The following is an 11,103-nucleotide window of genomic DNA, read 5'->3' on the forward strand; positions in this document are numbered from 1 at the left end:
CTATTTTACTTGATAAATCATCCCTCTTGCATTTTTTATGTTTATTTATGCTGCAAAGATCGAAATAGTTTTTTTTGAATAAATGCAATATACATGAGGCGTCATAAAAACGAAATGTTTTGTATTGATTGACACACAGCCAAAAAGAGCAGAGATTTAAATTTTGCCTTTAACAAATTTTTTATTGTTTATTAAATATTCACTCATCAGTTTTATCGCAGATCCATGAAAAATTAGTAAGCATATTTTTATGACTACAATAGTCGTCGTTTTGTCTTTGTTTTTGTGTTGTTTTTTAATAGCGCTGCATTTTGAGGATTAGGACGGTGATGATAAAATAAGAAACACATTCAAACAAATGCAAAAATTTCATCTGTACCAAACGGCGGATGTGCCCACATTAGAATATTATCACTTGAAAATAAATGTTTAGCACAGGTTTCTAAAACCGTAAAATGCTACAATTAATTTATGAGGCACCCCCTCACTAACAAATATGTTTCTTATTAAAATACCGAAATGAAAAAAATATTTAGACTTCAAAGGACATTGTAATACATATGAAATGTATAGACCAGCGTGCGTATAAAAAAAGATAGTGAAAACAATAAATAATAAATAACATGTTTGTTAGATGCAACATTTCGACGCCACATCGTAATGACTTCCATGTGCACATGGTCGACAGATATTACCATTATTGATGCACTGGCAATACGCTTCGTTAGTGTTCGGGTTGTTGGTTATCTCATAGTTGGTGCATGAACCTGCAGGACATACATTTGTTGGAATATCGCCTAAATATATTGAAAATATTATGATATATACATAATTAAATTTAAGGAACTAATTTAGATATTAAAGGGTCTTGTCACTGTCGTGTTACTCCTCATTATATTGCTCACTTTATCAATTCTTGTCAATTAATAATGTCCGCTGAAAAATGCGCAAAATTCCAAAAAAGTCAAAAAACTCTTAGCTATGTCATGATCAAACTCAGCATGATTCTGTTGGCCTCTGTGACAACTTCTTGCCGGACCAATCTTAACTTTTAACCACTTCTTGCCCACAGTGAATTTTGATTTTAAAAAAATAGACCTCGCCAACATATTGAGCACTATGTGCACTATTTCTTAATTACTTGTTCATAAAATTGCGCCTAACCAGAGAAAGTTAAGATTGACATACGTAAAATGAAAACAGCAATTAAGAAAAACCAAAGGAAACTGTCGTTTGCATAGGATATGTACGACAGAAATCTGAAAGTTTCATTGGTCAAAATAATGAAGTTACTTACATGGATTCGAAGCTTTTGGTTGCGGCGATGGACAGCTACCGAGGTAACCGACTAGAAATAAAGTTTAGGCTAATATTATATTTATATCTATATCAAAAAATTCATATTAAAAAATATTTAATGTGTAAACATTTAGCCACTACGAAGGTAAGAAAACGTATTCAATCAGCCTCGTTCGAAGGCCTATTCACCTTTCAAAGGTATGCTGCTTGCGAAATAGTACTGGCCGGAAAAAAAAGTATTAAGCCTAATTATACACGATAGCATATGTGGTTAAAAAAGTAAATTTAACCTTCTCCGTAGCATGCATCACATCGTTCTGAGTAATGTAAATTGTTAGGACATGGCATGCATATAAAACCAGCTTGATCACACCTTATGTACCAATGTTGGAATATTGGATGCTGTTTAATTTTGTTAGCGTTAATTGGAAGGCTACAGAAAAACTGTGTGAAAATATCCCCAGCTTTTTCACCTAAATAAGTATTGATAAAACATTAGTTTAGTCTAATTGCCAGGAAAGCTTTTACAAATGCCGTTAAGCTTCACCACAATGACAAGAGTCATGGAAAATCGAATACAGTTTCTTAGGACATTAGTAATTTTTTAGTATAGACAAACAAGCATAATTACGTACATGGAATTATTCCCGCTGATGTAGGTTGGGTTGAATAGTCAGTGAAGACACCTGAAAAACGAAAACATGTTCTAAAATTTTTAACTGTAACCTCGCAGCTGTAGCCATTAGCTGTATAATACAAAATATTTACACGTCTGTTGAAGACTTTATTGGAGTTTGCTAATCGCAATGAGAGACGATTCTGACTATAATTGATAAATCTTCAAATAATCACGAAAAAAGAAACATACCATTAATTAAAGCAGTTCCACAGCACAGAATTAAAAATGTATTTAGCAACATTTTGTGTTTGTCGAGTAATAATCTAAATACTGTTTCTTGCTCCAAGTTGTTGAAAATCTTCTTGTTATTGAGTTATTGAGCTTGTTTTGAAAATTAATGCAACGTCTTATAAAAGTGCTGATAACGTTATATAATTTCTTTCAAATACAATAAGATGAATTTCGGATTTGAAAAGTTTCACATAATTCTGCAATTTGAAGAACAGTAGGTTAAGAAATGACGCGCTGATTGCACCATAAGATTAAATTTCTAAATCGTGACATATACTTTGGGTAACAATGTAGCTAATTAACTAATCATAGATTTAATTGCCATATTTACGCATGCATTTCAAAGAAAGCGTGTGGTTTGTTACGTGCCGAAAAGTTGTTGTTGTTGTTGTTTTGATGATACTCTGTAATTCAAAACATTTGGGGTTATTATGTAGAACACAACAAAGCAGGCTTGAGTTGCATCCGACTCGAGATATAAATAGTTTGCGCTCGTTCTTTAATTGTGTCCAAATTAATTTGAAGAGAGACGAGGCTAGGAATCTTCCTGTTTTTTTTCAAATTAAAACTTTAAAATTGATTCAAGGTAAACTGTATATTAGGACTTGGAAAATTATAACTACTTTTTTGTCCTTCTTTATACTCCAAGAAATTGGAATTTTTAGTGTCATTTTGCTAATGCTACGGATCCTTAATGTTAGTTTTCTTCAGTCTTCTTTTTGGCTTGTTGTAGTCCCAGTCCTTAAAATTAAAAACACCTTGCTATCTTATAGAGCGCACTTTTACATGCAATTTTGTAAGTAAAGCTTCTTTGACACGAATTTTATCACCTATTTTTTAAACCCCTAAACTCCAGCAGCTAAAACAATTCTAACATCTATGCCTTCTTCCATGAATTTGGACCCCCAAGCGGCTAGTCTTTATTTCTAGCAGCTAAAACTATTCTAACTTTTTATGCCTTCTTTCATAAATCGAGGAATGAGGCTAGACAATCCAAACTGAGTTAACGTATCTTCAAGAGCCATTACTCTGCTAGCTACCAAGCTATTAAAGTCTGTTGCTATTTGGTTTGTCATCTAGCTACTCTTTTTAAAATATTACAGGGCGCTCACTGTCTAAATTAAAAAGGGGTGCTAAACCGATCGAATAGATTTATCCAATAAATTTTTATCGAATGAATTTTTATCAAATGAATTTTTATGGACTGAATTTTTATCGAATGAAATTTAACCGAATCGAGTGAGTTTATCACAAATCGAATGAGTTTATCGCATAATCAAATGAGTTTATCGCATTATCACAAGAGCTGACAAGAAAAAAGAACTGTGGGTTTTTATTTTGCTGGAATCCTCAACTTATTTGTTTAAAAAATAAGAGTGAAATTCTTTGTGAAAAAAATTATTGACAACCTTCTTAAAATTAAAAACACTTTGCTGTAGGCAACACCTTTATAGGTTGCACTTTTACATGCAATACCTTCGTAAAAAAAACTTTTATATGCTACAATTTGCATGCAAAATTTTGATAAGCAACCCCTTTTTAAAATAACGCTTTTCGAAGGAACACTTTTCAAAGCTACGCTATTATAAGCAACACATTATATAGACAACCCCATGTAAACTAATTTTTATAAGCAACTCATATCAGTAACTTAAAACATATGCTTTAGTCGCAACATTGAGGCAAGTTCAAAATATCGTTCAAAAAACATTGTGTAGCACTTTCTAGAAATAATCAGCGAAAGCTTAGGCAATATATATTTTCATGCGAAAGTCTAAACTTTCTAGACGTTGCAAGGCATCTTACGTGCACATGTTTGCCTGCCAAAAATCAATATTTTAATCCTAAAAACAGTCCTTCCAAACCTCATTGAAAAAAGAGTACAAGGAAAAGGACTGTGCGCTTTTATTTCGCTATACATTACAACTTATGTGTTATTCCACTAATTTTGCGATAGTAAAAAAATAAACAGTTTCTCTCATTTTATATAAATGCACTGTTATGTCTCTGTACCTCTGTTAGGGATGCCAATCTATATTCGATCTCTTTTATCTCGTAGCTTTGGAACGTTTAAGGCGATAGATACAAGAAACTTTCACCAATATTTCTACCACAGTGATAGGAAGTTTCCGCCAATAGAGTTGGTAATTTCTATTAGGTATTGTCTGACTTTTTGCTGCAACTTATTGACTGAATTAACTTTTAGAACTTCCAACATTTAAAGTACTACCATCTTTAAAGTACTACCATCTTTAAATCCTTGGTAACAAACAACAGCAATTCAGCCTTTATCTCCCTTCTCACGTCAGCATATCTGTCTACTTTCAAAAACGACAGGGCAGTCGTTAAATCTGTCGTGTGAAGTTTAGCCAAAGTTTTATCAAGTTTTTTCATCATCTTCTGTTGTTTATTATTATCTAAATTTGTCAAGACATTTGTTAATGCTTGGATATTTGCATTACTAGTGCTGTTGTTCTTGTTGCTTTTATCACTTTGCGCATGATTTCTCTGCACTGGTACGCGTGACATGAAGATATGATTCGCTGCTTCGATTTCTTCGCCAGGAATGTCTTGGTTTTCAGTGTATGTCTTTATAGGCAATCCTTTATCATCGACTAATATGGCAACGGCGACAACATCCCGTCCACGAAGTCCAGGAATAGTTTCTTTTCTCTTATTTGTTTTATCTGGTTTATCTAGATTGGAGTCAACGCTAAATTTTCGAGTGAACTTATCGATGGTTGGCGACTCGGGAATACGTGTTTTCGATGAGGCATCGCAAGTTGGAATTCCATTTACTAAGCTCAGTTTACGAGCAATTGATGATTTTCGTTCCAAAGATGGAACATCCAGTTCACTGCTTGAACGTCGAAAGAAACTCTTTTTTCGTGCATCCTGTACTTGGATGTTATCCGATCGGGCTATTTCGGAACATATACAAACGATATCTTCGGGTGAAAAATCTTTACACGGCATGTTGTTGTTTTCCGAGTTACTTGATCTGCTTCTAAACAAAAACATCCTGTTTTTATAAAACAAAGTAGTGTAAGCTGTTATTGTCTTGGCGAATGAAAAAGTTGTTTAAAAGTTTTTTAGACTAATTATAAAGACGTTTGTAAAAAATTGGAGAGGGAGACGATTTTGATCGAGTGTGACGCGAGGCGTTTAAGCATATTGCGCGGTGATATGAAATGAGAGAATACCCTTTTAAAATTTTCGATCAGTGGAAAGTTGAGTTTTCGTACCCGCGCATCCTTTAACGATGACTTTAATATATTTTCTTATTGTAAAGTATGAAATAAATTAATCTGGTTAAAAGTATGCGCTACGGTGGAGAACTCTTTGCCGTGCAACAACCAATATCAGTTTAGAAATATTTTGAATATTTTGTTGTAAAAGAAACCCAGTGGTAAAAACATTTTCAATTCTCTTTTGTCTCGATTTTTTTAATATTTTTAGCCACACTACCTCGTTCCCAGAGCTATCAAAGTTTTGTGATTTATTAAATTGTAATGAGAAAGAGAACAATATTGTTATACGTCGGAAACTGACCGTAATATTTTAGTTAAACGTCTTCTCTTTATGAATCCTCTCTGCAATAAATAGCCTCCACCTAGAGCTCTCTTTTTAAACACCACCCATATCTTATGGAAAACTTTACCAATAGAAAAAAAATTTTGACTTCTTTGGCTCCTTCAATTAAAAAAAAACTTAACTGACAAAAAGCTGGATTACGCCTACCTTAGAGGGAAAGAAGTTTTACAGAAGGAACTTTTGTGCTTCAGCTTGCGGGAAAAAGTTTTCGCTGTGTTACGAAAGCAAAAGTAATTATTTTCACTGTGTTAGAAAGCAGAAGTAATTATAATTATTTTTTTGGAGGGGAGGGGTGTGTGTGTGTGTGAGCAGTTCTCCAAAGTCTTTTGCGGGAAAATAACTTTGATAGATTTGAAATTATTATTCTATTTGGTTATTTGTACTTTGACAACTATGTTTACAGTCATAAGTCCAATACGCGATTTCTTTTTTATCTGGTTACGACCAGTTTTTATTAATTTTCTCAGAGATCATGTCTAATTAAAACATTTTATGGTTGCAGTTGGACGAACCCCATCATTGCGGAAAAAAACTTTTGCAGATCACAATTGACCTTAATCTTTTAATGATATAGAATTTTATGAATTTGCCAAAAACCGCAAAAGTTTCTTCTAATACCTTCCTAACTTAATGTAGCTATAACTATATAATACAGGGTTACAATAAACACATTGGGAATGCAAAAAATTGATACAACCTCAAATATACGCCTTCCTCGAATTAACGCCTCCCTCGAATTAACGCCTCCTTCGAATCAACGCCTTTCTAGTGGATTCTTTTTCACATCTTCATAAATATGACAGAAAAACATAACATTTGTTGGTGAAATTGGTATTTCGCCGGACAGTGCAACGCATGTAATACAGAATCCAGTTAGAAACTGCGTTTTTGACTCGTAAAATGTAGTTTTGAAAAAGAAATATCGAAAATATACGAATTATTATCCTAAATTCTAATTCAAGAAGTCAAACAAACAGCTTACTTTGTATTGCTTAAACATATGTTTTTTGCGAGAACAAATATTTTTCTAAGTCTAACTTTTAACGAAATATTAGACCTTACTACACTTTTTTATAAAAACTAGGATATTAGTGTTCTTATTTTTTCACTTGTTTAGCTTAAGATTGTTCTTATTTTGTTCTCATATTTTCAGCATTTTTTATTTAATTTTACGTTACAATAATTTGCGGCCAAATTAACTCAAGCACAAATTTCGCGAAATTACAACAATTGATTCACAATGTTTGTCTTAAAAGATGTATTTTAAAAATATCAGTAAAATTACAGCGTTGTTGATATTTTTGCGTGGATTGTTCCATGATGAGGACATCGCAGAAACTTGGTGTTTGCCTGTACCACGCATCTGCAACAGTAAAAGGTTTCCCGACTTGACAACTGCAGAATTTTAGCACGGTGATAATGTTTGACCACTTCAAGAATAAGGCAGAAAACACAACCATTTGCACAAATATTACGTTTGGTATCTACGAATATATTTACAGTGTTTTTTCTTGTTTTAATGTTTGTTTCCTTAAAAACATATCATGCATTATGTGATAGTACAATTTCACTATATCACTAAATATAAAAACAAAATGTCTTTAGGCCAGCCGTACGATTTCTCGTTTATTTAAGGTTTTGCTTGAATTGAATTTTGAAAAATTCCAGCTAGCTACATTGAAAAGCCAGATGAAAAAAATTGATAAATATCCATATTGCGATTTCGCTTAGAATTTCGATTTTGTTTTTTAGCTAAAGTGTGATTTCAATATGCATTAAATTTTGATTAGTCTCACACGTGCTATTTATAGAATCTTTCTGTTACATGGACACAACCATTGTGTAACCTTGGAAGACGAATATTCTTTCCTTCAGTGTACGAAGTGTTGGCTTCAATTTTTTTTTCGGTGACATATCTTCCCTAGAGATGAACCTTTTTTTGGATTATAGGATTAATCCTATCCTTTCATAATGACAATTTTTGTCTACTATTATTAATTACTTCTGCAAGATCGATCACATTTTTAAACGCCCCCTTTATCAAAATTAAGCGTTAAAAATTCTAATTGTAGGTCTTTTCAAGTTGAGCTGTAGAAGCACCCTGTGGGAGTTTTTTAAAAAACTTTACCGCCCATGGGTGTGACTTGTTGAAGAAATATAAAATTAAGAGAAATATAGGAGTGTTTTTTTTGTTGTTGTTGTTGTTGTTGTTGGTCTTGTTGTTTTATATGAACAAGAACATGTCTAAATTTTAGCTGAGACTAAATGTCCTTGATTTTTTGCGTTTACTTAGCCTCGAATATTCTTATTTGTGTTTTTCCGATAAATTTGCGAAAAAAGGTGTTTTAATAGTGACGAACATATATAGGATGAAAAAAATAACTGGTGATTAAGTTGTCTCATTGTAAAACCCACGTATCTCTTTAATAATAGCCGTGTTTTGTCTGTCTGTCCGCGAAAGCTGCGTCCTGTTACGGACACAAGAAATGCGATATATAAAGGACGGGCGACCCCATGGAATCTTCCACGGTTAACGACTAGTCTATATTATAATGCCCGTATACGTCTGTCCGTCCGTCTGTCTGTCACGCAAAATGGTAGCTTAGCTGCGACGGGCGAACCCGTGGATTTTTCCACGGGCTAACGACTATTAATAGTAAAAAATTAAAAAAAGATGATCTTATTTTTACGTTTTAAATTATCAGATTGAGAATTTTAAATCCTTTAGCCCTATTTCTGTTTTTAACATTAAAAGAAGGAACTTTTTCTCAACATAGAAAGTACTAGTGCTATTAAAAAATTCATTAAAAATAACTAGTGAAGAATACAACTGGTTGGAATGAAGTGTTTGGAAGATGACATTCATTTATTTATTAAAATATTTCTAAAACATTACCAAGGACTGTGCGATTTCCTAAGCCCAACTATCTTTTGACGATGGGCATATAATATAGCTAATTGTTGACATGTTAACACAGACAGAAAATAAAACTATAGCCAGAGCAAATTCGATGTCAGAAATTTCTTGCCTTGAGGTTGCTTTGTCACGAAGTATTTCAACAAAAGCATTGCAACACATTCCCCAGAGGTTGTCAAAAGCACGAGTTGATAAGTTCTCGTGTTACTATGAGTAGAGTCATGTAGTGAGAAAAAATTTATAAATAAGAACATCTAACCTGATTTTTTGTTAATTTCACCTGTACCCTAAGAAGTTCAGGGACGAACAAAAATATGCTGAGTATTAGGAGAAAAAAATTGAAAAATAGTAATAAGATTATAAGCAATTAGTAAATTAAATCGAACCAACCTTTTTTCTATAAACCTTTCTCTTGAAATAAATATAATCTTTCACTTATTTTATAACACCATTCATATCACGTGGTTATAATAATAATGTTCTTCAATATAACTGTATTGAGTATAAATAATTAAAACTGTGGGATTAACAAGAAAACATCTGTTAGCTAACAAAAAATTATAAAAACTAAAAAAAAAAATCTATTCGAAGAGAGATTAATATTTGCAATACATTTAATGACATTCCTGTACTGTGAATAACATCTATGACTTTCCGTATCCCATTTATTAGCTGTTTTGGCAACTGGAAAGTCTTTATCATTTAATATCCCTTGAATCTCTTTAATTCCTGATCTCCTTATCACAACGTCCATAACACTCACCAACCTTGCGCACTAATCTCCTGCGTCTATGTATGTTATCATTTACCTGATGGACATGTGATATATGAAATCATATTTTGTAAACACTCCCTCACACCGTAATTGCATCATTTGCAATTATTATCAGCCACAAAAAGTGTACCAACGAAGGAGATTATTTTGACGTCATCTTAATTACATGTTCTCATTGTTGTGCCGTTATGCGGTTTAGTTTTGAAATACAGGTCACAAATGACCATGGAGGTTTGGCTTTTGTTCAGTGTGTAACATTATACATTACCTGTTTCAGCATGTTGAATAAAAAGTAAAATTGAATAAAACTTTTAAAGAAAAAATAAGTTTTTGAACAAACCAAGTAAGTTCATTGTAATGTTAAGAACACTGGCTTTTTAAAGCACTAAGCAAAGAAAATTTTCCTGTCCGGGCATAAAAAGCTTGCCGTGTTTATTAAGACTCTACATAAATAAGAAAAAAATAAGAACAATTGAGGCTCACTGAATTTTTACTGGTTCTTTTAAAAAAGAGTGTATATTTTCCTATCTACTTGTTCTACTATCGAATCTCCCAACTTTGTCGGGAGAACACCAAAAAGTAATTTCCGAAAACGCGATATACATCCGAAGTTAGCCAACCTCGTCCCCAGGACTTGTTAGGCTTTTATATCTAAACGGCTTGTTAAGGCTATCAAAATAAAAAAAGCCTAACAAGTCCTGGGGACGAGGTTGGAAACTAGCATTAAAACGTTGACAACTTAAATTTTAAAGTTTCAAAACAAGCGCGATGTCTGGTCAGAACCTAATTTGGTTAACCACAAGTCACTTGAATCAAAATCACATTCGACCAACCTCGTCCCTAATTCCGCATCTGATCTCGTTAATAAGCCGTCAAGAAACCCTTGTGTATAAAGATGAGCACGGATTGACTTTTTTTAAGAAACATCCTAACCTGTCATTTTCTTTCATCGTTTTGATTTCGTTTTCATCAACTTTGAAGATTTCCAGTCTAAACATGATTCCTCGTGGTAGATCTAAAAATTTTTGTTATATAAAAGTTCAAGGAAAAGTTCAAGGGAATCTTATACCATGGTAGCTTAAAATAATTTACTGAAAAGTTTGATCCGTTGTAGTGGCACTATTGGGTGTGCCCAACAGGCTAGGTGAACACTATTTAAAATTTGCTAGTTCTGCACATTTAAATGCCAATAATCCACGTCGGGGCCACAAAAAGGCCCAAAATTAATAAAGTGGTTTTGCTGACGTCAGCACCAATTATTCCATTTTTTTTATTTGAGTTTGAATTTAACTTTTGGAAAAAATCAAGTCCTAAATCCACTTTGACTATTGACAAAACTACTTTGACACGTTCAAAATGAATAAATCTGACATGGACCTGACATGGACCTACGCATTTCCTTGTGACGTCGCATTTCAAAATTAACCGCCGTCTACATATATTTTGACCAAGATTGCGACTTTTAATTTTATTCAAAGCTGTGTAAATGTTTACAAAAATAATTAATACGATTCTCATTTTTCTTGTACCGCCCTGACGCATGGTAAAAATGAACAAAAAACTTCCAACTTTTATCCGTTTTTTTTGGTTTATCATTATCCAAAGGCT

At 33.0% G+C, this 11,103-nt stretch overlaps 2 protein-coding genes across 5 annotated transcripts; both read right to left on the bottom strand.

Moving 5' to 3' along the window:
* Positions 1–349: 349 nt before the first annotated feature.
* LOC130656928 (uncharacterized) lies at positions 350–2,365 on the bottom strand. The gene is made up of 5 exons (XM_057459870.1): positions 2,168–2,365; positions 1,935–1,985; positions 1,590–1,772; positions 1,298–1,348; positions 350–797 (listed from the first exon to the last, which is right to left on the bottom strand). The coding sequence occupies exons 1-5, from the start codon at positions 2,217–2,219 to the stop codon at positions 631–633; spliced, it is 504 nt and encodes a 167-aa protein (XP_057315853.1). The 5' UTR covers positions 2,220–2,365; the 3' UTR covers positions 350–630.
* Positions 2,366–4,096: 1,731 nt separating this feature from the next.
* On the bottom strand, positions 4,097–10,460 carry LOC130656926 (uncharacterized). Of its 4 annotated transcripts, none has more exons than XM_057459866.1 (2): positions 10,429–10,460; positions 4,097–5,216 (listed from the first exon to the last, which is right to left on the bottom strand). In XM_057459866.1, the coding sequence occupies exons 1-2, from the start codon at positions 10,443–10,445 to the stop codon at positions 4,445–4,447; spliced, it is 789 nt and encodes a 262-aa protein (XP_057315849.1). In that variant the 5' UTR covers positions 10,446–10,460; the 3' UTR covers positions 4,097–4,444. The 4 variants fall into 4 exon arrangements, with proteins under 4 accessions (XP_057315849.1, XP_057315850.1, XP_057315851.1 ...); XM_057459867.1 differs by lacking the exon at positions 10,429–10,460 and adding an exon at positions 9,111–9,522 and having other exon boundaries at positions 4,097–5,231; XM_057459868.1 differs by lacking the exon at positions 10,429–10,460 and adding an exon at positions 9,111–9,520.
* Positions 10,461–11,103: the final 643 nt, after the last annotated feature.

Source organism: Hydractinia symbiolongicarpus, chromosome 9, assembly GCF_029227915.1.
Source record: "Hydractinia symbiolongicarpus strain clone_291-10 chromosome 9, HSymV2.1, whole genome shotgun sequence".
NCBI lineage: Eukaryota > Metazoa > Cnidaria > Hydrozoa > Anthoathecata > Hydractiniidae > Hydractinia > Hydractinia symbiolongicarpus.